The sequence below is a fragment of the Lampris incognitus genome, chromosome 10 (genome assembly GCF_029633865.1).
Source record: "Lampris incognitus isolate fLamInc1 chromosome 10, fLamInc1.hap2, whole genome shotgun sequence".
Taxonomy (NCBI): domain Eukaryota; kingdom Metazoa; phylum Chordata; class Actinopteri; order Lampriformes; family Lampridae; genus Lampris; species Lampris incognitus.
The window spans coordinates 27103888-27131503 of record NC_079220.1 but is presented as its reverse complement, the minus strand read 5'-3'; the positions used below and the strand labels follow the sequence as shown (position 1 = coordinate 27131503).

Below are 27616 nucleotides of genomic sequence, written 5' to 3'. Positions count from 1 at the left end.
CAGTATTAGAATAATATTCTAAGTTAGCAGCTGGAATTCTTTGAGGGTTGGAAAATTGGAGCCAAATTGGTCAAAAACGAAAATCGACTCAAGCGCACTGTTATCTAGTAGGAGTCTGATGTAGCAGTTGGTGAATAATATTCAACTGTCAATGGCCTTGCCGGATTTAACATTTGTGAGAACAGCACAGCTCACAGTGAAATACATTCATCCATTATCCGAACCGCTTATCCTGCTCTCAGGGTTGCGGGGATGCTGGAGCCTATCCCAGCAGTCATTGGGCGGCAGGTGGGGAGACACCCTGGACAGACTCCCAGACTATCACACAGGGCCGACATATACACTCACACACATTCATACCTAGGGACAATTTAATATGTCCGATTCACCTGACTGACATGTCTTTGGACAGTGGGAGGAAACCGGAGCCCCCGGAGGAAACCCACGCAGACACGGGGAGAACATGCAAACTCCACACAGGACGACCCGGGACAACCCCCAAGGTTGGACTACCCCGGGGCTCGAACCCAGGACCCTCTTACTGTGAGGTGACTGTGCTAACCACTGCGCCACCATGCCGCCACAGTGAAATACAAACAAAACAAAATTGAAAATACATGTTGATATGCGTAGGCCTGAATAGAAAAAAGGTTAACTCAAGTGACACCCTTTTCTGTTTACTAGCCCTTGCAACTGCATCAATGACCAATCAAATTATCTTTATCTGTTGATGCATTTTAAATAATGGAGCCCCAATTACACCATTATCAATTACACCCTGCAATAACGCCAGTAGGGGGCACTTCAGGAACACATTCTTACCGGTCTTGCTGTTTCCTTTGCTCGGCCAGCTCATGTAGCCTGCGGAGCATCCTCTCTTGCTTCTTTCCACCTTTCCTGGAACGGGATGACACATTCCGCGCAAACTCCCTCTGCTTCAGCTCCTTAAGCCTCTGCAGTACATAGCAGTAGTAGCAGAGAAAGACAGGGCAGAAGGAAAGAAAGCACTTTATCTCAGCTCAGGGAGAGGTTAACGTCTTCATGTTTGATCTCTGCCTACATGCACACATCATGCAAAACAAAGAATACAAAGGGCTGGACAGTTAGTGTGTGGCATGTTTTCCTCACCTGCTTGTGGGCATGGTCGTAAGAGTTGATGTGGTTGTCAAACTCCTGGTGTTTGGTGTACTGTTTGTCACACAGCTCGCAGTAGAAGTTGGCTCTCAGGTCTTCCAGAGCCTTGGCAATGGCTTTCTCCTTTTCCACTTGGTCCTATTAGTAAAAAAAGAAAAAAAATTAGCAAGTCACCTAAGCTAAAAATTTAAAAGATTTTTTTTGGTACAGTTGTTGGAATTGGCCATAATTTCTTTAGAAGCTGGAACAGTAGGTCTTACGGTTATTTTACAAAGTCATGTTAAACAAGACACAAGTACAAAAATGCACAGCTTTCTGAAATACAATCAATACTTAATGTCAAAACTCTTTAGGCAAATGCCTTTTTATGACTTTTTCAAATAAACTCCCACCAAAGCTGTCTAATGACATATTTGCTTATAATTTTTCAATAAAGCATTAATACAGCATTCTTTAAGCAAATGCCTTTTTTTTTAAAAACTTTTTCAAATACACTCTCCCACCAAACTTTCTAATGACATATTTGCTTATGATAATGTTTCTATGAAGTACTAATACAGCACCCACCAAATTTATCTGCATGCATCAGCCAGTCTAAGAGAAATTACTTTTGCTCCAGTGACCAAGAATGTCATGTCACGTCCCTCTAATCGCCTCTCAATACACTTCTATTCATTTTCTGTCTTAACATCAAGTGTTACAGCCTCCCCAATCTCCAAAGTCTATTTCTCTCCAAGATGCTACTACTGAGCAATGCCACAAACAAAATGACTTCTAACTTTCTAGCCGAGGTGATCTAATAGGTAGAAAAATGGATACTCTGCATTTCTCTGAGGATGATTATTTCAGTCAATGACAAAACAATTTTAAACAAGAGGCTCATAAGCCAAGAGAGAAGAGAATAGTAATAAATCCAAAGAAAAAAAAAGAAGAAAAAAAAGCTATGCCCAGTCTTTTCTAGAAAAAAATACTGAATCACTGAGGCTAACCTTATATTTCTGTCGGAGTTCTTCCGTATCCTCCTTCTCCACCTCGAGCACTCGTCTCTTTTCTGTGGCGTCCTCTGCATAGTCCAGCTATGAAGACGAATATGCATGCATTAAAAACAAGAAAAATTAAACTGGACATTGTGAATGTGAGAGTTCATCAACAACAAAAGGACTCAAACCCACTGGCAGTGATAGTCTGCACATTTGAAGCTCCTAATTTGATGCTTTGATGGCACAATGCAGGTGACAAATTGCCAGTACAGCACTGCAACTTGCCATTTTTTCACTACAAAAGATTTGTCCAATCCTATACTAGTTAGAGCTGGAGACTGGCTAGTAGACCATCTTGGAATATAAAGAAATTATTTGTCCATACATTCCAACAACGGTTTGCTACTAGTTAAATTATCCATTGTGAAATGGTGTACATGTTTTTAGAGTATCAGCATATTTCTCATCTATTTCCTTGCTTTCTGTGCCCTTGTCAAGACAAACACTAATTAAAAACGTGCATAATAGCAGTAAGTCTTTCAATAGGCCAATTCAGCTCCAGAAACCTCACAAAAAAGCCAATTCATTTGTCTGTTAATGGTAAAACCAAGACCAGAGTAGACACATCAAGGTGATTTTTTTCCGTTGTTGTTGTTTTGGATTTTTCCTCCCAATTGTACCTGGCCAATTACCCCACTCTTCCGAGCCACCCCGGTTGCTACTGCACCCTCTCTGCTGATCCGGGGAAGGCTGCAGACTACTACATGCCTCCTCCGATACATGTAGAGTTGCCAGCCACTTCTTTGTGAGGAGTTTCGCCAGGGGGACGCAGCATGTGGGAGGATCACGCTATTCCCCCCAGTTCCCCCTCCCCCCTAAACAGGCGCCGCGACCGACCAGAGAAGGCACTAGTGCAGCAACCAGGACACATACCCCACATCCGGCTTCCCACCCGCAGACACGGCCAATTGTGTCTGTAGGGACGCCCAACCACGCCAGAGGTAACACGGGGATTCGAACTGGTGATCCTCGTGTTGGTAGGCAACGAAATAGACTGCTATGCTACCCGGACGCCACATCAAGGTGATTTGACTGGCTACTTGAGGGATTCAGTGAGTGCTCCATCACTGTAAACTGCAGCATTGCAAAATGTGCTAATGCTGATAGTGCAGTTCTGCTGCCTTGAGCACAAGGCACCAATTCAAAAAACAAAATGAATCAAACTTCTCACCTCCATTTCCATTCGTCCCATCCCCATGACATCATATTTGAGGATGATGGGCACAGGGTCAGTGCGTCCTGTTGGGAAAGAGAGAGAGGCCGCGGTCAGCTTGTGACAGTGGGCTGGTGGGCCAGCTGGGGGACAGCCTGCTTTTAGAGCATAGGGTGCTGGGGTTAGAGAATTTTGCCTTGAAGTGCAAAGAGACCAGAAAGCTACAGTGAACCAAACACCAGCTATTCTCACAGCTTACTAGAACCAGCGGAGTAGAACACAGCTCATCTGATCCGCCCGTTTAATCTGGCTGGCTGGTTTTACTATTTCTTTAAGAGTCTAATTAGCTGAACCTGTTTAAGTCCTGGTATATAAAAGGAAAGTGAGGATTGTTCCAGTGTTTTACAGGAGGGACCAAAAGGAGTGATGAGAGAGAGGGATCAAGTGGACTACAACAAGAATATGTTCAGTTAAAGCCAATTAATTGCCGCAACTCTGACTCTTCAGTTTTGCCCTGCTGACAACGCACTCCTCCCTCTTTTCGTTGCTGTTGTCATATTAAACCGGAAAGCCATGTTTTTCCAAGGACACTACAGCCCAGAGGGGGAACTGAATGACACAGCTGCAGAAACTCACTGAGAGCCACTGCAGCAATGTCGGCCAAGACAGCCGAACCTCCCCATCTCCTCTAATGCATCAACTCCGTCAGTGGACCACCCCCATGGCTGCCTGATCCTCACAAGCACCTTTTCACTTATCCTTCATGTGGTCTAGCCCTCTGTTAACCCTGTCCATGGGCCCCTCTTCCTCATCAGGGCAAGGGCTAAAAGGCTGTCTTCCCTTGTGTGTTTAAGGCTGAGTTACGTAAGCTGTGAAAAGAGCTAGAACTGAAATTAACCGTCAATAAATAAATAAAAAAATTTGTAAAAAAAACTGAAAAACAGAATGAAACAGAAAAAAAGCTACTTTGGAGATTTACACAGAATTGCTTAATTCACTCATAATCAGCCAAACGAAGCAGAGAGAGATCAAGAGAGAGGGAGGGAGAAAGAGTAAAAAAGGGACACAAGCACTGAACTACAGCAGAGTGACGTCACAGGCCTGAAGTCGCCACAGTGACAGTGCAAAGGATGGGGATACTTACCTTATGGGGAGGACAGACAAAGAGACATGGGACAGACAGATAGGGGAATCTCAAAACAAAAAGGTCAAAAAACAAAAAACAAAAAAAAGTAACTAATCTGCTGCAGCGGTTGCCAGCCAGATACACAGAACAATCTTACTGATTTAAGTTTGGTTTCAGTTTTTTTTTTTTTAACTCAAGTTTGTTCTTTTCCATGAATAAAATTTTCCTGTCAGTTTATACCATTGGGCATATGGTATATTGGGAATTTTACAAGAAGAGGCTAGCTCTATAGTAACCTGGGAAAAACATTGGAATTTTTTTTTAATACAAATTCTGTCCCAATTTAAAAAAAGACTTACCTCTATGAAATCTATTAAATTAAGCAGAATTATGGCTGTAAACATAGTATGTTAGGGAATTGTCTGTTATTCAAGCTTGGAAAACAAATAGCCCATGCAATTACAAGTCCAGGGAGAGAATGTATAAACTATTCAGAAGTTAAAGGGAGCTGAAAAGGCTTCAATTATCTTTGATTAGCTTCACATTAATTACCACAAAAGCGTGAGTCCAATTAATTCCTGGCCCATAGCAAGCTAAAGGTAAAAATAAATATCTGCCACCTTATTGAAAGCTTCCCTCTTATCTCTGCATTCACAGCCCAATGGCATAATTCAAATTCTGAAATCACAGCTGGGTGGTTTTCACAAAAAGCCTGTCTGGACTCATGTTCCCGCTGCAGCGTCTGTCCGCTGGATAGCTTTGTAACTAACAAACTAAAATTAAACAGGAGTAAGATTTTCACTCAGGGGGCTTTATGTTGCCTTGGAAGTCACATGAGGATTTTGTCTGTGATACTAAAGTCTTACTATAATCTACCAGTATACAGTTACCTTCCTGCCTGCCTACCTGTAGTGAAGGAGTCAAACCACAAGGGGGCGGGGGTGGGATGTGTGGGGGGGGGGGGCTAAGGGCCAGCCTGCGGACAGACCACTGCAGTCGAGTTCCCAAGTGGACCCTTTCACTGGGAACACCAGGAAGGAGTCACATTCCAGGCCCAGAATTAATTACCCAATAAACAATTGCAGTCATCCCAAGCTATCACCAAATTTTCAACACAGTGACAATACTTTCAGCAATACCCATTCCAGTGGAAAAGACACAAAAAAAAGACCAGACAAAAAGAAGTGCACCTAAATCACAGGGTGTGAATCACAAGGTTTTAAAAAAAAGAAAAGAAAAAAAAACTGAAAACAAACAAAATGACAATGCTCTAATATATGTATGATAACATCCAAGCAGCAGAATGACTAATACAGAGAGAGAATTGAAAGCCTATGTAGCATTGGTGCTCTGATGACGGGAAAACAAATGAAAGAAAATGAAATAAAAAAATGGGAGAAACTAAATAGAAAAGAAAACAATTCAATTGGGGGATAAAATAACATTTACCACTAAGTTTACCATCAGCACAACATGGGCAGGATCAAATCGCTGTAAAAAAGAAACACCAATTGGTTAAGCAGGAAGATTGAGGCACACAGAGAAGGGAGGCTGGGGTTGGGAGTGGGGGTTGAGGGCGTTCATTAAGAGGGGAACGGGGCTTCACTGCCCCTCCAACCTTTCCTCCCTTCACTCAGGGCCAGGTGCTTACAGGGATCTCCTCTCGCCACTGTTTCCTAGCTGCCTATCCCAGTCCCCAGGGCTTCTAGCTGGGCCTTCATCTTGCTTTCATAATTAAACACATATAGGGCACAGGGCCCCCCCCCCAATACTGTCTTTGTAAGCACCCCCCCCAAAAAAAACCCAAAACAAAATAAGCCCCAAGGTCCCTCACTTTTTATCCCAGCCTGATGCCCACCATTGATAAGTACTCTTGGGAGAGCTGTACTGGTTGAGGGAATTATCATTATAAACAGGATATACCAGCTGAAACCAAGGCAAATTTGCTTCTCACAGCTCATGCTGAAGTTTAAAAAATGCCATGTCTGCCAACAATTATTACTTATTATCATCCTTATCCTTTTTTACATTTTTTTTATGAACATGCAGTCAGATTGTCTGGACCCTTGCTATGGTTGCCGCTAGATACAACCACCATTCTCCCCAGTAGACCTTTTGCCTCACAGACGCTTGTCAGCCGGGTCAGCAGATCTCACATAATCCTTTCATTTCCTCACCAGCCCACAGCCAGCAAGCCCATTTTTGGATATGCTTACCCCCGGGACGATGAACACATTCAGGATGTACCTGAGGAAAGGCCAGCCAGGCTTTGAGCAGTGCTTAGAGTCAGTTGTGTATTGCCATGTCATAGCATAATGCAATTGTAAATAACTATTGAAATGTGTACTGTACAACTGCCCTGTGAAATTACCCTTCACCCTAGTGTGCATTGCTGTGAGTCTGTTACCTCCAACACTGCTTAAAGCCCCAGATGAGTGTGTCAGTCTTGAGGCAGGCAAGGGTGCACCTTTGGGACAAGCATGCTGTGCAGAAGGGGCAAAGGAACGAGGGGGAGGATGGGAGTGTGTAACCATGGGGACAGAGATATTTTGGGTGCAGCAGGGTGGCATGAGGTTTTCCCTGTAAGTTAACTCTAAGGCCCAGTCAGTGACAAACACACACACACACACATGAAATACACAAATATCAGTCCCACATTATGACCACACACATAAAAACAAGTTTCACAGGTTTGAATGTAGATACAGGCAAACAGGCAGAGGGAGGTGGGGGGACTGGTCTACTCTGCAAGCCATTCAAAGTCTGAGCCGTGGTTACAGCCAATCAGAAACCCCCGTAGCAGCCACGGACACTTAAAGAGGAAAAAAAAAAAGTAATTAAGTCTAAAGATGTGGAGCTGATGATTCTACAGGGTGTGATGGAATCACGGCTTCCTGAAGCTACCTTGATTTCAAATGGATTGTTCTTTGTTTAAATCGGAGCACTCTTACAACTTCAGCAGATTGAAATAAGGGTTTAGTGATTTATGAAGCAAAAAAGAAAGAAGCTGAGAGGCCATTAGCCTACAGTACACTGTAAAAGGAGTGTTACATTGAGGTCAATTGCAGAGTGGGAGAAAAGAGACACACCCACACACACACATACTGACATACAGAGGGAATCCAACAAACCTTACCTAAAAAGGGGCAAAAAGAACACAAAAAGAAGAATAAGAACAAAGTCAATACATCAAAAACTTAAAATAGGGGACACAATGCTCATGACTTCAAAGTTCAAAAACCTTCTCTTCTGATAGAGGGGAGAGAAAGGAGAAGGACGTTATTATAATGTCCTGAATGATTATCTGACAAACTCCAAAGTGACATAATGGTGTGATTGTCCAGTGAATCATCTTCTAACCAAGCAGACTAATGAATCTGAACACAGCAAACAGGACTCAAATACTCGGGCAATAACTCCTACACAACAAATGGCCATGCACAGAATCATGTGCCCTCAGCACAGTATGCTTACATAACCATACAACACTGAAACCTGTGGCAAATAAAACAAGAGCAAAGCTCGGCCCCTGCAACTTCTCTCCTCCACACAGAGCACACGTCCCTATTACATCAAACAGATACCTCTCTCTTCAGCTGTTTGGAGGTCAGATTAAAATAAACAACTGCGGGCAATGGGAGAGCGAAGCACAGAAGTTACTGCGGCGTTGGTTCCCATATTTCCTGTCAACCTGCCAGGACTGAGGCAGTTCCTGGTCTGTTCTGGTTGAGGGCTTTGGTTGGTGACACAGGGAATTAAAGGCCATATATGTCCATTGAATTAGGCAACAGACTTATGATAGCGAGTTAGGTCTGGCAGTCTGCTGGTTTTCAGAGAACACTTTAACACTACATTCATTACTTTGTCCGATGATTGAACACAACAGCTGCTCAACCTAACAAAATGCAGTTTGCGATAGTCCAGAGTGGGGGACAATAAATAAATAAATGCCTCAATTCTACTCCAGTGTAATTGCGCAGTGAAGTCAGTAAGTCATGTCTGTCTATTTGCAGTTATCAAAAATCTGGGGCTATCAGGTGAAATCATTCTGAATGACTGTTAGCTGAGCTTAACAAACTGGTAGGATGGGATATATTCAAATCTATATGGATGACGCCTCACTACACAAACTGCTGATGAGTTAACACTGGCTAGAGCCAGATATTCCAAGCAAAATAATAACCAGCTACAACGGTCTATAGACACATGACCTCAACTGAGGAAGTGAGAAGGTAAGGCAATCGACTGAGCACTTGCAGACAGCCAGCAAGAACTGCTTCGGTGTCCTCCAAAGGCTTGCGTAACTTCACCGCTGAGTCACAACATTGACAGAATTCACTGCATAAGTTTGGATACAGACAGCAGTTTGTTCATAGAGTGCTTGTGCGTATGCTGTATGTGTTAGAGATTGACCTCACAGACTTAGGGGGTGTTTCTCATCAACATGCTAAAATTAACACTAGAACGACCAAGGTTTCACTCCTACCTAAAACGACTACAAACGGTCAAAATGACTGCCACTTTTTAAACTCTATATTTTGTCAAGATAAACACCCAATTGAAATATCAATGCATTGCATATATTAGTATGTCTGTTAGGAAACGACTGACACCAAAATTAAAATTTTAACCACTATAATACTACTTTTAAACAATTTAAACTTCAGAGAGACATGGTCGAACTTGAATAGCAAAAAGGTGAAAATATTAACTGAAAAACAAAATGGAAAACATATATTGCTAATCTCACAAACGTAACAAGGCATATAAAACATGAAATGTAAAAAAAGAAAAAGAAAAAAAAGAACTGAAAATAACCACTGAAACAGTCCCAAACAATGACTGGAACTTAACTACTAGAACAACCATGGGCGGTCATTTTCTTTTTTCTTCTAAAATTTATTTCTGATTTTCCCCTTTTTTCTCCCAATTTAGTGGCCAATTGATCCCTATTTTAATTCAAACACCCACCCTCGTATTGCATGCGTTCGCCAACTGCATCTCTCCGGCCGGCAGTCTCGAAGGAAAGCGCCTCCCCACTTTCGTGACAAGGCGAATCCAAGCCGAACCACTGTTTTTCCGACACACACAGAGACGCATTCACATGACGAACACAAGCCGACTCCGCCCCCCTCCCGAAGACAGCGTTGCCAATGATTGCTGCTTCATCGAGTCCGGCCATAGTCGGATCTGACGAGACCGGGGCGCGAACCCCAGTCCCCAGTGGGCAACTGCATCGACACCAAGCCGACGCTTAGACATGGGCGGTCATTTTGACTGCTCATGGTTGTTTTAGGTAGATCTTATAACTTTTTTTGGGGTTTTTTTTGTTTTGTTTTTGCAATTGATCTAAAACTAATTTTAATGCAAATATATGCAATTTTAGGAACATTCAGGCAGAAGCAGGTCTGTATCTTTTTTCTTTTCCCACAAAGTTATCAAACTTTGAAAATCCAAAACTGTCAAAATGACCGGCTTAGTCGTTCTAGTGTTAAGTACTGATGTTACTTCCGGGTGCATAAGGAGAGGGGGATTTGTGTGAGCATGAAATGCAGTTGGGCATTAAAGAGATGGGGGGAGGACAAAGTTGAAGAAATAAAAAGCCCTAGGTCTAAGGCTATGAGGGCATGGATGGTAAACCCAGAGGATTAACAAAGGGCAGGATGAGAGAGGCACATCAGACTACATTTTATTGGCACTACAAAAACAAAAAAATTGCTCAGAGTTAACAGCACAGTCTCAGCTGCCTGCCAGAGGCGACATCATTCAGAGCTGGAGAAAATAATGCAATACATCACCTTTTCTAGAGGAAAGGGCTAGGCTATGAAGGGAGATTCAGAGACTAAAAAAATGGGAAGCAGAGATACTGAAAGGAAAGAAATGGAAGGGGAGGGGAGGTGTGAGACTGCAAAATGCAGGACTTTCACAGATCCATGGAGACAGTTAACAGTTCTGCACCACTACTCCTGTGAGTCAAATGGACAGTTAATGAGGGGCTGAAGTGAACCAGGACCCACTTGCACACACCTCAGCTCTGTCCTGTCTACGTCCCCATCTGCCCAGCAACAGTCAATACTAAATGAGCAAGCCAATCACAACTGTCTCCAGAGAGTAAACAGCATCCACATCTAGTAAGTGGCACCTTGCAACTGTGCTATGTGCAAGGTTTAAAAGGTGTTTTAAATACTGTTAACAAAAACACATAGATGTCTAGTCTTAACTTTAAAAAGAAAAAGCAACAATTTTTGCTACTTAGGGCACTTAAAGGCCACTTAACTACAATGCCTGCAGTAAAAGATGTGCTAAAATCCTTTACCCTTCATATTTTTCAGTGAATCCAATGTTTACAAAATGAAGGGGAAAAATAAAAGTAAAATATTATTATTTTACTTACTTAACTTAAGCTTACTTAAAAAAACAACTTAAAAAAACTTACTTAACTTAAAGACTTAAGTAACTTAAGTCTGCTCTAATCAAGGCTAATTAACACAAATCAGACTAGGTCCAGAAAGCAATTATGTTTTTCATGTGTAGAGCCAATAGAATTAACAGTCACGTTAGTTACAACGATTATGTTTAGCACAATTGTGATCGACCACAATTTCATATATTTATAACTGAGCGTGGACCTAGGGCTGCGACGTACAATCATAATGGTGCTTAATCTGTCGGGGGGCGCTTTCAGTTTGGTGCAGTGAACAATGCTCCAAGGTTGTTAGGTTTAGGATTACAGTACTCCAATACTTTATATATGCAAGGTCCATGGAAGAATTTTAGAATTCTTATCCATATACTTGGGATTTTGGGTATGCAGCGGTCATGCTTAAATCTATAGAGGAAATGCATTGACGTCACTTTCCCACTGGAACACGCCCCCTCAGTCGCAGTGAGTGGCAAAACATCCCGCAACATGGCTGCTTCTAGTAGGGGAAACAGTGAAACTGGGATTAAAATGCAAGATTATCTTCTTAAATTAAAGGAAGTTGGACTTGACAGTGACCCATACAGTTTACCAAATAACCAGTGGTCCATGGAGATTAACATTTGGCCACAAATCCGAGTTTCCTGATATTTATATGTACTTGATTTCTATGCCAGGGAAATACACAAAGCAAAGCCTGAAGGTATACAAAAGTCTTGACGCTTGGTCGTACGTCTTTCCCATTTTAGATGCGTTTTCGCTGTATTCAAGCTGGACATTAATGCTGCCACTCAGTCTTTTTGCCACTCAGTGCCACGTTACCGCTGTGAGTTCTGCATCGGTGACGTCACCCGCATACCCTTAATATCCACCACTATATATAAATCAACAAATTTACATTATCACCACTGAATTACTGCAGCCCTTTTGGTTTTAAAACTCAAGTTCCAAGCAAGTGACGGCTGCAGCTCTACACATTGTAAAACACTGAATGGCAATTTCTAAAGGCGGCCACAGATTTGAGAAGTAAAAGCCATAGATTTGCTGCTTTTTGTGGTTTGTCTCTTGCTTAAGAACTCTTATCAATTTAGGCGAAAGTGGCAAGTTTGTCCTTATAAAAACTAAGTACGTAGCTTGTACCAAAAAATAAATACAGGCAGTTTGAAAAAAATGTAAGAGGCTCCATTTTAGTCATACTTGCTACAGGCTAAATGCGTCACGAGAAAGGTACAATAATGCTGCACTCAGGCAGATAAACACTTCACCTCCCTCTCCAGACCACCCTTGCCTCTGCCTTCTGTCCAAATCTAGGAACATATCCCCAACAATACCAGTTGCAGGAAACAGAAGCACCAGAGCAACATGGACAGGTGGAATGATGTGTTTGGATCATGACTAGCTTTACCCAGTGACAGACAAAAAGAGAAGAGATCAGAAAAAGGGACAAAGAGTTAAAAGAAATGGGAAAAGTTTGTGGTCTGAAAAATAATCAAAAAAGACTTGTGTGTGTGTGTGTGTGTGTGTGTGTGTGTGTGTGTGTGTGTGTGTTGGGGGGGGGGATTCCCAGCAGAGTATTGGGGATCAACTGTTACCAGTCAAATTTTGAGATAGGTGTACAGGGGGTGGGAGAGTCCTTACCCTGCATGGTTTTGCCCAGGCCTTGCCCCAACTTCCAGCCATGTTTCTGAAGCAGTCGGTGCCCGATGTTATCCTAGCAGAGAGAAAAGAAGAGAAAAAGACCAAAAATATTCCAATAATAAGAGGAGCTTTCCCCTGTGGGCACAGATCAAAAGGGAAAATAAAATTAAACAAAAACACAGACCACACAATCATCAACAGCACAACCACCACCACCATTACCACAATCATCATCATCGACATCACCTACAGTGTGTCACGCCAGTGTCTTCCAGCACAAGAAGTGTGGGGGGGAGGGGTGTCCAGGTGGGGGGAGATCAAGAGGAGGGATACGTTTTTTTTTCTCTCACTATGATGAATGAGGATGTATGTAGCATGTAAACTAGCAACACTGAGGGACAGAGTGGGATTATTCTACCACAGTAGGAGTGCAGTTTAAAAATGAAAAGGAAAGAAGAAAAAAAGAGACACTTTTGTAGGCAAAAAAAATAAAATAAAAAATAAATTGGGCATTAGCATTTCTACTCTTTTTGGCTATCAAAGATTAAACAAGTCACCAACTAACTGAGACGTATAACAGGAGGAGGAGGAGAAAGGAGGATATATGTATCACACGCATACATATATATGAAAACACCTAAAGCGTGAGATCTCGGTACACAAAGAAACAAGACACAGAAAAAAGGTATGGAAATCTTGCATAAATAGAACGAGGACCAGAAACTCCAAGCTTGCTGTGATGCCATTACCATGACAAAGGGGAGCACCATGAAACATATGCAGCTGTCACAAAAGTAATACAGGGAGAGAGAGAGGGAGAAAAAAGTGGAGAGAGAGTAAGAGAAGAGGGGGCCTTGGATTACCATTACAAGGCCCAGGGTCGGGAGGATGTTCCAATGTGAAGAGGTGTGTGTATGACAGTGTGCAGGTAGGAAAGAGGTAGACATTATGTGCATGTAGCCCCTTAAGATACACCAGAAATTCCTGTTGTGTATATTCTTGGAAATCCCAAACATCTCTGGTCAGCTCTTAAAAGAGTCTGGTCCCCACCATGTCTCTATTTTCTATTAGAAAACTCATATTAGGCACCATTCGAACCGTAATGATAACTCCTCCTCAATGACAGACTTCATTGACTTCATAAGTAGTCACACACTGGTGGTCTGCCTTGCAAAATAAGTTTGCTGGAGACACGTTTCCACAACAAGCCCCCAAAGTTCTTCCAATGATCAGTGTGCTAGTGAGGAAATGCCTTCCAGCTGTCAAAAGTACTGCAAATACAAGACACAGCAGCTGGGGCCTCCATTGGCCTCAACTGAGGAAAGAGCCAGGCCTTTGAGACAGTCCGTTATTTCTGCTTTGTCCTTTTTCAGTAGTATATTCTTTAATATTTTGTACAAAATGTTCAATTTCTGATTTGGACAAGCAACAGACATACAGCAGTTTTGCCCTTTCATGACTTCTTCTATTCCATTAATTCTAACAGCTTTTATATTGATATATATATCAATTGGCAGCACGGTGGCACAGTTGTTAGCATGGTTGCTTCACAGCAACAAGGTCCTCGGTTCGAGCCCCAGGGTAGTCCAACCTTGGGGGTTGTCCCAGGTCGTCCTCGGTGTGGAGTTTGCATGTTCTCCCCGTGTCTGCGTGTGTTTCCTCCCACAGTCCAAAGACATGCAAGTCAGGTGAACTGGCCATACTAAATTGTGCCTAGGTGTGAATGTGTGTCAGCCCTGTGATGGCCTGGTAGCCTGTCCAGGGTGTCTTACCGCCTGCTGCCCAATGACTGCTGGGCTCCAGCATCTCCACGACCCTGACAGCAGGATAAGCGGTTTGGATAATGGATGGATCTATCAATTGTCCGTCGGTAATGCTTCTGCAGCATCACGTTTCAGTCTTCTTTTTTTCCTGCTGGAGTTGTTTCCAACATGTATGTGTTCATCGCTGCACCAGTATTTGTCCTACCTGGTCGTAAAATTTCTAAGGCTGTATACCAAGACTGAAGAGTGTCTCCAACCATGGTAAAGACACCAGTTAGTATTATGTAACCTACCTCCATAATCAACAAAGATAAAATAATTTATTACTAGAGAAATACCAGATTTCGGCTTTAAAAACTGAAACTCAGAGAAACAGCATCATGAGTATTGTGTGACTATGATGTTGTATTGTCGTAATTAATGCTATAAACATGCTAAATGATCACTCAACCCTCTCTGTAATTTCTATATTTTTCAAACCCGGACTGTAATTGGGACTGGCTTTTATTTTCTTCAAACAAGCCACACCTGAGACTCGGCTTTTATTTGATAATTTAAGGTATAAAGCTTTTGTCGTTTTAGTCAACACTAATGACTTTAATGTCTGTTAACAAGAACAAGACGAAATTACAGCGGGTATAGAAAGCGTGTAACCACTACACACTAGCAAGGTGGATGAGACCGAGCAACTGAAAACTGATCTGGAGAGGACTCTGAAAACATACACAACAGGAATCCTCAGCACACTACAGGGTAGGGTGCATGACTGCAACAAAACAAAACAAAATAAATAAATTAAATAAAATAAAATCAGTTGAAATGCAAGACCGTCCCACCACTACACACTACAGTACATCTTCAAGCACAAAAATCCAAATAAAAAAAACAAAAACAAAACATTTTCTTAATAGGAAGTGTAATTCTGTTGTGATTATAACTAACCGAAGCTTGTCTGACATTCAGAGTGCTGGAATCTACCAAAAAACGGAACAAAAACAAAAAAGAAAAACCATACAAACCAAACAAACAAAAAGGGATATTTATAATCACAAGGAGGGTGGACATCAAGTTTCACAAACAAAAAGTGAATGGGGTTGAAACCAAACAGAAAAACTGCATGCAGCTTTTTGTTAAGAGATTTAACAAAAAGGGACGTCGGTATTAGTAGTGCTCTGTTCATGGTCCACATACAGGGGGTGGGTGTGTGTGTGTGTGTGTGTGTAGGGTGAACTGAGGGGGGGGGACAACAAAACTCCAACTGTGTTAGTCACCGGTGGGCTCAGGCACGGAGAGGTAATGGATGGACAGAGATCAAGAGGTTGCCATGACAGAGAGGGGAAATGAAGCGGGGGGCAGGGTGGAGGCAGGCTTGAGCCATGGTGTTGGATGGTGTTCTAGGGTGGTGGATTTGAGGCTGGCCAGTATGGGTTAGTGCATTTGAAAAGGGGAGTGGTGGTCACACACACAGCGCATGCTGCATCTCCGCCCACAAGTCTCAGATGGCTGACTAAACATTTATCCCCCGATCCTTTTTTGACAAGTCTTTGGTATTTCTCACTAAACTGGTCCCCCTTACTGCTCAAACTCTATTAGTCTATTACAAACGGGGGGGGGGGGGTGCTTGAAAAATTTAATTCAATCATAAGTTCCCTCTTCATGACTGTAATTTCCCCCCCCTCCAGAACCATGCTGATGTTTGTCTACTATACCCTGAATAACTGCTGAACTGGACCACTTCCTGTTCTTCTTTGGTGGTGTGTGTGTGTGTGTGTGTGTGTGTGTGTGTGTGTGTGTGTGTGTGTGTGTGTGTGTGTGTGTGCTCGTGTTGTTGTTTTTGCTTTCTTTCAATTTCATGGATATGCACACAGCAAAGCCTGGGAATGTATCAAGAAGCTGAAGCCTCTCTGTGTGGTTGTCAGATTCCTTCTGCTGTGGGATGAGATAAGACAGGAATCTCCGCTGGGGCCTCATGTGGAGTGAGAGGACCAGCGACTTTCAGCCTGCATAGTCACAACCAAAACACTGACGTCTGTATCTCCTAATATGGTACCTTTATGTGGAAAATGTCATCGGAGTTGTGAGATATGTCCAAACAAGACACGGGTAAGCTGGCTGGAGGCTATTGAGGAGGACCTTGGGCTGCTACATGGCTTTTCCTTCAGACTGCTGGACTACATGACCCACAATTCTGTTCTGACAGGCAACACTGCAGATTTTGCTGCAGTGAGCTCCTCCCCCTGTCCTCCAAACACAGAGCATGCTTCTGTCCTTTACTGCAAGATTATGGTGCAATAACACCCTAAACGCATACATTTTTGTTGGCTTCAGGGATGAGTTTGTCTACGAGGCATGGAAGGAGAAGGAAAATAAGTTATGTACCCTATACAAGCAGCATGAGAACAATCAAGTCTAGTTCTGCCCTTGTAGCAGTTCTAACCTCACTCTGTTTAGTAGATTCCACATTTACTTTGCGATGCTGAAGTCAGAGAATGAACCCTACCTTTGATCATGTTTTTCCTCAGGTGTCCAAATCCTATCTGAATCAGATTTAAGGGGGAAAAAGACAGATGGGGCAGGTTGGATGAGGCATCAGTGGAAACTGCTGACAGTAAAATCCATTAGATCGGAATTGACTGATTAAAGTGTGAGGGCGGAGATGAGGCCCGGGCTGCGTGCTGAACAACGGATGAATGCACTAAAAGAATAGACAGACAGACGGATGAAAGCAACGACGGCGAGTCCAACAGCAGTGCAAGTGGAGTGAAGGCATTTCCATACGAACCTGGCTTTAAAATACTGGGCTGTCAAAAGAACAGTCACACGTGACACAACGTAAGAAACCAGCCAAACGCTTTCAACTGCAATTCTGCTTGCTTCTCTAAGTTCTTAAATGCAAATCTTTCTCTGCCTTTGAATAAACATAATACTGTATACAAACAGAAAAAATAAGGTAGGCATGTCAGTAAATCCACCAATTGATTGTTAATATAAGAGAAATTAAAACAAAAATGTTATCCAAACAAAAGAAATCTACAAGGGTGTGGTTATGGGGGGTGGGGTGGGGGGGTGCATTGTGCTATCATTAGCACACTGCATGACAAAAGGAGACGTAAAAGGAGGAGATATGCAGGGGAACTGACCTAGAGACCCTTGAGTGCCGCTGATCGAAATATTTTTGTGTTTCTGTGTGTGCATGTCACAACTTTTATTATGTTCTGTACAATCACTCCGGTTCAGATTAGTCCACAGTCTTTTTCCAGGGAGTCATTACACTGTTAGGTGTATAACAAGTGAATCTGACAAAGTACTCAAACGTTAACATGATGGTGAGCTAACCATGTCTATAATAAATCAAAAGACAATAAAGTAAGGAATTGATTCACCCTGGGTAATATTCAGTATTACTGCCCCTAAATCAGTTCTCAAAAGTGGGGTGTGGGTGTCAGGCTTCACCCTCTCTCCTCCCCCTTTGTGGGACATCTTTGGGCAGGTGCTGTGGACAGGCTCTGCTTTCTGTTACTCCTCGTAAACTTTTCAAGCTCCCCTTGGTTTGCAGCTCTGAACATTCCAGCTCGGTCTTAAATAGGTGTGACTAAATGGAAACTACTGCCTCACTGCTTTCAAAGCCAAACTACAAGAACAAAGCTCTTGCTGCACAGCCCTTTTTAGTAATACTGCGCTAAACAACAGCGGGTGTATCTAATTGATCAAAAGATTAAATCAACTAACTAAGACGAGAAAACAAATTTTCACGGAGCACAACTTGAACTCATTTAACTCCTGCTTTGAAATACACTAACACTTGGCTTGTAACCAATTACTAAAGTGCCTAAGCCAATTAATGGGAGTTTGGCAAAGTGTGGTCAGGCTGTGACACAGACTGCTGGCATTTGTTTTTGTTTTTTTTCTCATAAATTAACCATGCCTAGTAATATGACCTCAAATGGCTTTCTCCTTTTCCTTAAGCCACGAGTGCCAAGAAGCTTTCCAAAACTGTTTTTTACTTCAGAAAGAGATGCATTTTAGCATGCAAACTTCCAAAAGTGTTTTCAGCCACAGCTGCCTTCCCAAATTTGGAAACCCGCTATAAGCAAATCTTTAGCAGACTTGTGTAGCACATTTCCTCCCTTACCCGACTGCTCACTTTAAAAACAGTAATGAGACCTCTTCTTTGACCTTCACCTAATTAAACCTGCAGCTCACGTAGTCACGACTGAACGGGGTATAATCTGCAGTGTCATAAACAACTTTAGGTCAGGCCTATAAAAGGGCTGAATTAGTGATGACTTTTGAACTTTCCTTCCCTTTCTTCTTAAAAAAAAGGTGGCTGGACAGCAAATATGTCACTGGGACAAATAGATAAACAGGACACTCGCTGTGGGTAACAGAAGTGAGACAAGTTTCTGTGTCATGGCGACAACTGTGTTATAAAAGTAGAACATTTCAGACAGCTGCAAAAAAGGCAGCACCTAAAGGGCCCTAAGTGGTTTTGCTGTACCATTTTAATGTAAAGAGAACTGTGATAGATGCCAGCACCTGTGTCAGAACAGAGAGCCACCATATGTCCTTTAGGCAGAGCGATGTTTTGAGAGGGGGCTGATCAAAGTTACCATTTCACTGTAAGAGGTGTGACAACCTTTGACCTTAAAGGGACAGTTCACCCCAAAATCAAAAATACATGTTTTTCCTCTTAGCTGTAGTGCCATTTATCCATCTAGATCATTTTGGTGCAAGTTGCTGAGTTTTTAAGATATCGGCCATAGAGATGTCCACCTTCTCTCGAATACAATGGAACTGGATGGCACTCGGCTTGTGTTGCTCAAAGCGGCAAAAAAAAAAAAAATAATAATAATACACATTTTTTTTTGAAAAACTCAAAAGCAACATGTCTTTCCAGAAATCATGACCCGTTATTCTCAAGATAATCCACAGACCTTGTTGTGAGCAGTTTCATGTAGGTGTAGTTTGGTCTAAGAAAACAGTTCTTACATGAAACTGCTCACAACTGTGGATTATCTTGAGTAACCAGGTCATGATTTCTGGAAAGAGACATTGCTGTTTAGTTTTTCCAAGTGTATTTGTTTCTGTACTTTGAGCAATACAAGTTGAGTGCCATCCACTTCCATTTGGGGGAAGGCAAACATCTCTATGGCCAATATCTCCAAAACTCAGCAACTTGCACCAAAACAATCTAGAGGGAAAATATGTATTTTTGATATTGGGGTGAACTGTCCCAAGGAAAAAGAAAAAAAATCCCTCCTTATCTGACAGAAAACTGTTTACATGATTCCTGGTTTACCAGTGTGCATGTGTGGTGACTTTGGCTCTGAGGCTGCCCACTGCATATCACTCTGTGAAAAGGGAGTGTGGGGGTGGGGGTGGGGGGTTGGGGCGGAGGTAGACTGGAGGGTTGGTGGAGGACAGGAGACCAGGAAACATTGGAGGAATGGATCTGAGAGCAAAAGTATAATAGCGATTAGGAGTGTTGATAGGAAATCGTACTGAATGCTACCCAGTTAAAACATGCAATGCAAAAACAATTTTAGAGAGCAAGAGCATAAGATCAAAAGGGAGGACAGAAAGAGAAAAAAGATCCCAATAAAGTACCACAGACCTCTAGCTGCCTACAAATCACACACAATAGGTGGCAGGGGAGGGGCTCCGAGAAGCCGGGCTGATGCACTTACCAACAGCTCCACGATATATGACTTTACCTCTTTACAGCCCTGTCAACCTGAGTCAAAGGAGGTGGGTACACATTCTCCTATGTGGTACAACTCTTTAATCTGGCAAAGAAAAATGTTTGCTCAGCTAGCAATCATAACTGAAGAATGACCTTTGGGGGCAGCTGAGAAACTAATACCAATTACCAACAAAACGCTGTTTCTTTCTTTAATGGTTGGCAGGTATGCCTATGCTACTTGCCACATTATAAAATAAAAAGGTTTTTTTTTAAGGTTCTGCTCTAAACATTAGTTTTGTTGGTGTAAAAGAAGGAGAGGCTGTTGAGTTTTGACATTCACTGACTTGTCTAGGAAATACTCAGGTTAGCGGCCCCATTTTAACAATGCGTGCATGCTCTTCTGTTATGTGTTTTAGGGTTACTATGATTGACTTAATAACAAAACCCTCAGGCAGCAGTCTTTTTTCTCACTCTGAGTTAGGAGCTGTGTGTTGTTGCAGCACGGCCCTCAGCACCCCCCCCCCCCATAAACAATAGCGCAGGAGCAAATGAGCCACTCAAGCCAGGTGAGCAGGCGGTGTTTCCGATCCTCCACTCCGTACCTCTCCACGTACAGCGGGGCCACTTGCCCTTGAGACGGCACTTTGCAAAGTTCTGCTCAGATTGATCTAGAATGGCTTGCTCCCTTGTGCATCCTTGCCTAGGTCTTCCAAGATTTATGGGTCACCAGGTTCTAGCTTTGGGAGAGAGCTGTTAAGATACATGAATATGAGAATGAGACCAAAAAGGAAAAAGGTGTGTGTGGGCTGCTAAGGTGGATTTTTCCCTTTAAATCGGACATCTGAATGTCAACACTAGAATTTGGGGAGGACAAGTCATGGGCTTAATTACACCAGAGTGCTATGTCTCATAACTTCTGTTTTGAGAAATGATCCATAATTGTCCGTGCACTGCTGGTTTATGGTGAGAAAATCTTAATAGCATCAACACAAGACCGCTAAATTTAATCAGTCTTGCAGCTGGAATAACTTTCAAAAAAAATTTAAAAAAATACTGTGTTGGATTTGATCTATACCTGCTGGACTTATTTTTTGACTGGGTCACAAAAGCACCTCCACAATGTTAAGAGGCGAGCTTTTACTGTGGAGACGTGGAGTTTGGCCTGCTCACCCAAATGCTTCAAAGAGACAGGAGAGGAAATGAAGGAGACAGAGAGAGAGTGTGGGTGGGTGGGGGATGAAAAGAGCTGCCTGCGCTATTATCTATGTGCCTCTTCAGCAAAAAATGCAGTCCCAGTTGCACAAGCACCATGCCAGCACAGAATGACAGAGGGTACTGTACACCGAATCACTGTGTAGTAGGGAGGGAGCGAGAGAGAGAGAGACAGAAAGCAGAAAGGCAGAGAGATAGTGAGAACACAGAGAGAGGAGAGAGACAGAGAGAGAGAGACAGAGAGAGAGACAGAGAGAGAGAAAAGCGTTACAAGGACCCTAAAGATAGGTGTAGGAAAGCAGAGCGTGCAAATACAAACCGGGTCATTGCTGCTTAGCTAATAGGGGCCAATTCGCTGCAGGAGAGAAATGTCGAACACCCCAAGTTGTGTACAATAAGATAACTGTCCTCTAGATACAAACACTATACACTAACACAGATGAATTCTAAGCTATACACACACTCACAAAATTGTAGCCAGTCACATCATCTGAAGTACACTTTTGCCTTGCTTGCTAATTGGAGTGGATTAAGCACTGGAAGTCCTCTTGACCAAATCTGAAAATTTTGATTTAGCACAAAAACCATCCGATATAAAACTACCATCCATCTTTTCTGGCTGCTTTTTTTCTTTCTTCCAATTTGCTCTGCAGCATGTAGTGATGCTGCCTTACTTTAAAGAATAATAAACCCGGTTATATTTATGAACAGAGGACTATGAGTGAATGCTTCTTGCTCACAAGTCAAGTTAAATAGGTGGACCATCAGTGCTTCATCATAAACTGCTTGAGAGTGTGTGCTCGTGTGCATATCTGGTGGCAATGAGGGAATGGATGCTGAAGACACTTGGCCTAATTGTCTATCTTACCCAGAAGTATCTAGCTGACAATGACAAGTGAAAGATTTATGATAAACTACATTGTGCTGCTTAGCTCAACTAGCAGATCATCCTTGGTAATGTGTCCAACAACATATTTTGCTTAAAATTTGAAAAGGGGTAAATAGCTAGGGCATTCAAGAGATATTCATCAACAACAGTGCTTTATCCACTCCATGCGTTAACAACACTCATCTCATCTTGCTTCGATGACTAACAATGACTAATGAGAGACAAACAAAAATCAAAAAGATTTATCTCTAAGCTTTAAGAAATACAGAAAAAAACCTGGCAAATATATGATCATTTAACCGTTACACAGGAAATGGAATAGGCAGAGGACTTGGGAAGGGGGTGAGACTATATAAGGGTATTAATGGACATTAGACAGGTGATACTATATGTTATGTGAAATTGTGTTCAAGGAAACACTGGATGAATCTATATGGAAATAATGAATGGAGAAAAAGCATGTGGCTCTTATTCTTCCCTGGACCAATCATCCACTCTCACAACTGGTCCAATGGTGCACGTTGATGGATGCGGTCTTACCGATTCGATGGGCTTGTCCAAGGATGCCTGTTCCAACTCCAGTTGGCCCTCCTCATACTGGTCAAAATGATTCCCACCCTGAAAAGGAAATGGAATTAGGAGAAAAATAAATAAGAAACCAGGAAAGAGTGAGCTAATGCACCTTTTTTATTTGTATCATCGTCAATATATGCTGCATGTTAACCTCTTTATAACCCCCATCTACACTATATAGTCAAAAAGGGCAACAAAAATAAAGAGAGAAAAAAAAAAAGATAACTGTTGAATTAAAAGTTGCCAAAAAGCTCTTACTGAGTTAGACTAATACATATGACATGCTACGATGGTATTGTCATCATTTCAGGAAACACTGTCGGAAGGTTAACACGATACAACAATGCAGTGTATTATGCTCTGCTTTCACTGCAGTGAAATGCAAAATTAAATTTCCTTGAGGCTAAGGGTGGAGCTAGAACTGGTGTTTTGATCCAAGTCATAGCCAGCCTATATTTGGGTCAATTAGAGCCTAGTCCATTGTACAATAACTTGGATTGTTTGATCTGACAAATGCTCTCGATGACTGTGACCAATTTAAATTTAACTGCTGGGCTTTAGCCATGTTCTACAGGCAGGCAAGACTTGCACATGTTATCTGCACTAAAATTTCAGAACAGCGCTAAACCAAAACAAGACAGCTATTAACAGTTAACTTCTCTCCAGATCCATGTCAGTACTCTGTGCAAAAAAAAATAATATATATATATACATATATATATATATATATATATATATATACATATCTAGGAGCCATTGGCTCCTAAAATATTACAATCTTGGAAAGGGAGAGGATGCCTGGGAAGTGCAGAAGAAATATACGGGTACCGATTTTCGAGAATAAGGGTGATGTGTAGGGCTGTAGTAACTACAGACGTATAAATTTGATCAGTTACAGCATGCAGATATGAGAAAGAGTAGTGGAAGCTAGGTTAAGAGCAGAGGTGAAGATTAGCAAACAGCAGTATGGTTTCATGCCACGAAACAGCACTACAGATGCAATATTTGCTTTGAGAATGTTGATGGATAACTATGGAGAAGGTCTGAAGGAGTTACATTGTGTCTTTGTGGATTTAGAGAAAGCACATGACGGGATACCGAGAGAGGTGTGGTATTGTATGAGGAAGTCAGGAGTTGCAGAGAAGAACGTAAGAGCGATGCAGGATATGTAGGAGGACAGTGTGACAGTGGTGAGGTGTGTCGTAGGAATGATGGATGAGTTCAAGGTGGAGGTGGGACTACATCAAGGATCAGTTCTGAGCCCTTTCTTTAATGGCCAGGTTGAAGGACGAGATCAGGCAGGAGTCTGTGGACTGTGATGTTCGCAGAGACATTGTGATCTGTAGCGAGAGTAGGATGCAGGTTGAGGAGAGCCTGGAGAGGTGGAGGTATGCACTGGAGAGAAGAGGAATGAAAGTCAGTAGGAGCAAGACGGAATATATATGCGTGAATGAGAGGGAGGACAGCAGAATGGTGAGGATGCAAGGAGTAGCGGTGACAAAGGTGAATGAGTTTAAATACTTGGGGTCAACTGTCCAAAGTGACAGGGAGTGCAGAAGAGAGGTGAAGAAGAGAGTGCAGGCAGGGTGGAGTGGGTGGAGAAGAGTGCCAGGAGTGATTTGTGGCAGAAGGGTACCAGCAAGAGTTAAAGGGAAGGCTTTCAAGATGGTTGTGAGACCAGCTATGTTGTATGGTTTGGAGACGGTGGCACTGACGAAAAGAGAGGAGGCAGAGCTGGAGGTGGCAGAGTTGAAGATGCTAAGATTTTCATTGAAAGTGACTAAGAAGGACAGGATTAGGAATGAGTATTAGGAATGAGGGACAGCTCAGGTTGGACGGTTTTGAGACAAAGCAAGAGAGGCAAGATTGAGATGGTTTGGATATGTGTGGAGGAAAGATGCTGGCTATAATGGGATAGATGAGGAATATGGAGCTGCCAAGTAAGAGGAAAACAGGAAGGCCAAAGAGGAGGTTTATGGATGTCGTCAGGGAGGACATGCAGGTGGCTGGCGTGACAGAGGAAGATGCAGAGGACATGAAGAGATAGAAAATGATAATTTGTTGTGGCGACCCCTAACAAAAAAAATCGAAACTAATAGTAGATATTAGTATATATCAAGTAATAGTAGACACTAGTATATATCAATATTAGAATAGTAGATAACTATTGAAATGTCAAGTCTTTTTTTATTCAACTGAATCGGGGCAGGGATGACTCAAATGTCACTTGAGAACTTGTCGAGTTGGCCTCGACATTGTTGGCATCTGACGAGGAGGAGGCTGGGTTTGGACGGGTAAGGATAGGGAAAAAAGCCTGATATTTTTCGTTTGCGCATTTCATTTTCTTGCCTGCTGGCTAAAGTAGCTAACTACTCGGTTAGCCACATCCAGGGTTCGAATTACATAGTGGCTTTCAGGGGAGCCCTATTTTCTGGTGCGCTACTACACGTCATATACACGTCATATACATGTGCATGCATGAACGTGTGCAGTCAAGTACAGGGTTACTGCAAAAAATATTCTACTGTTACTACATACAGTTAATACTTTCAATAACATTTCACTTCATACAGAGAAGCCATGCAGGTAACACAAAGAGACAGAAAAACAATTCATCGTTGCAATGATTTTATAACACTTGAACAACAACAAAAATCGACACAGTGAATCAGCCAGTGGTTTGCGCTACGCTTCTAAACAGACCAGACCTACGTTAGATCACATGACAACCTCAGAACATGCCCACAGCCTCAACTGTTGGTCTTACACAAAACATAGGCTAGCAAGACAACAGCCACACTCAAACACAACATGCAACCTACTGCATATAGATAATAGACCATAATATAGTACCAACCACACTTTTGTTCAACACCCTGCAAAAATATAATTGAAACACAACAGGCCTAAATAAAATGACAATCAATACCACACAAAACACAGCATACAGGTGCATATCGTACATGCCACACATTACCTAAATTATAGGCTAGCCTATCCTCCATCATGCAAGTCAATCTGGTAACAAGCACGAAACCGTCCAGACCCACAGCATTCCCGCCAAGTGTGAAGTTGATCAGATGAACGGTTGTCAAGAAAATCGAAGGAAAAACAGAGACTCCTTCCATTTTAGTTAGATTATTATTATTCAGAGGAATTTTTAACGCCCCTCTCAGATCATCCGTGCGTGAGTGAGTGAGTGCCCACAATTTCCGACACAGCCCACAGCGGCAGTTGTGTGGCGCCATGGGAAAAACAGAATAAACCGATTGCATTGCAGTTAGGGAACAGAATCACAAAAAAAAAAGTCAATAGTTATATAGGATGGGGGCCAGTACTCACAAACGCACAGCTCAAGCAAGTAATTCCCTCATTCTTACCTTAAATCAGAAGCAACCAAAGGGACCCAGGGTCTTGTTTTGACAATCTGACTACTCATCCAAAGACCGTTCAAAAATACCAAATATAATAATAATACCTTTTATTTGTGGGCGCCTTTCAGAGCACACAAGGACACCTTACAGAATACATTTAAAAAACAAGAAGCACTGTATCAGACAACATAAAGTCAAAACAAAGCAGGGTAGACAATAAAAAGTTAATACAACAGATAAGTATAAAATCATCATCCGCACAAAACTCAATGAAGCGTGGGCCAGATTGAATATGGCAGTTTGAAAAGGTGCTTTTTGCGATGGGATTTTAAGGTTGAAAGAGAGTCAATGTTGTGAATGTCTTGTGGGAGAGTTCCATAGGCGGGGGGCAGAATGACTGAAGGCTCTAGACCCCATGGTAGTCAAGCGGGCCGATGGTGTAGTGAGTTGGAGAGCAAAAGAGAATCTGAGAGTGCAGGTGTGTGGATATGAAGGAGTTCGGAAAGATACGAAGGAGCTAGGTTATCAAGGGCCTTAAAGGTGAGAAGCAGGATCTTGAAGTCAATACGGTATTTAAAAGGGAGCCCATGGAGTCGCTGAAGAACAGGAGTGACAATCTATGGAAGGAGTTCTAGTAATGATATAGGCAGCTGAATTCTGGACCAATTGAAGTTTATGAAGACACTTGAGGGGAAGATCAAATAGGATAGAACTGCAGTGGTCAATATGGGATTTAACCAATGAGCATGTCGCTGCTGTTAGGTGTAAGTGACGGAAAAAGACAATTAATATTGCGTAGGTGAAAGTATGCAGACCGAGTAACATTGTTGATGTGAGCTTCAAAAGATAATGTGCTGTCCAAGATGACACCCAGACTCTTAACCTGAGACGATGGAGGAACTATAGAATTGTCAATAGTCAGAGAAAAACAATCAGGTTTGGCCAAAGTAAATGTAGTACCTACTAGGAGGACCTCGGTTTTATCACTATTAAGTTTGGGGAAGTGGTATGAAGACCAGGATTTAATTTCTAGTAAGCACTCAGAAAGGGAAGTATGTGGAAGAGTGGAGGTAGGCTTGGTGGATAGATAAAGCATAGCAGTGAAATTGAATGCCAAATTTCCTGAAAATGTGGCGGAGGTAATAGGTAAATAATAAATAGGGGGGGGGGTCCCAATACAGAGCCCTGGGGAACATCGGTGGAAACAGGAAAGAACTGTGACCTTAAATTTTTTAAGTTGGAAAAACTGGGTGCGGCCAGAGAGATATGATCTAAACCAGTCAAGGGGGGTACCAGTTATTCCAATGCAAGCTAATCTCTCTAGGAGGATCTTACGTGAGATGGCATCAAAGGCTGCACTCCGATCAAGAAGGACAAGTATGGCTAGGAGCCCAGAGTCAGCCGCCATCAACAGATCATTAGCGATTTTCACCAAGGCTGTCTCCGAACTGTGCATGGAGCAAAAACCACACTGGAATTGTCCAAACAGATTGTTGTGAGTCAAGTGAGCGTGTAACTGAGATGTGACTGTTCTTTCAAGTGTTTTAGAAAGAAATGGTAAATTTGAGATTGGGTGAAAATTATTCAAATTGTTGGGGTCTGCACCACGT

The 27616-nt window shown here is 42.4% G+C and overlaps 1 protein-coding gene across 5 annotated transcripts in view; it reads right to left on the bottom strand.

Moving 5' to 3' along the window:
- gpatch8 (G patch domain containing 8) overlaps positions 1–27616 on the bottom strand; it is a 56105-nt gene that overhangs the window by 5267 nt on the left and 23222 nt on the right. Inside the window, exons 2-10 of one of the 5 annotated variants that reach the window (XM_056287319.1) lie at positions 22600–22677; positions 21490–21525; positions 17058–17076; positions 12513–12585; positions 5903–5944; positions 3346–3413; positions 2124–2210; positions 1129–1272; positions 823–953 (exon numbers count right to left, since the gene is read on the bottom strand). In XM_056287319.1, the coding sequence (XP_056143294.1) occupies positions 823–953; positions 1129–1272; positions 2124–2210; positions 3346–3372 (389 nt within the window). In that variant the 5' untranslated portion in view covers positions 3373–3413; positions 5903–5944; positions 12513–12585; ... (1 more) ...; positions 21490–21525; positions 22600–22677. Of the gene's footprint in view, positions 1–822; positions 954–1128; positions 1273–2123; positions 2211–3345; positions 3414–5902; positions 5945–12512; positions 12586–17057; positions 17077–21489; positions 21526–22599; positions 22678–27616 lie in introns of those variants that run through there. The other 4 variants (XM_056287318.1, XM_056287320.1, XM_056287316.1 and 1 more) reach the window with 4 other exon arrangements.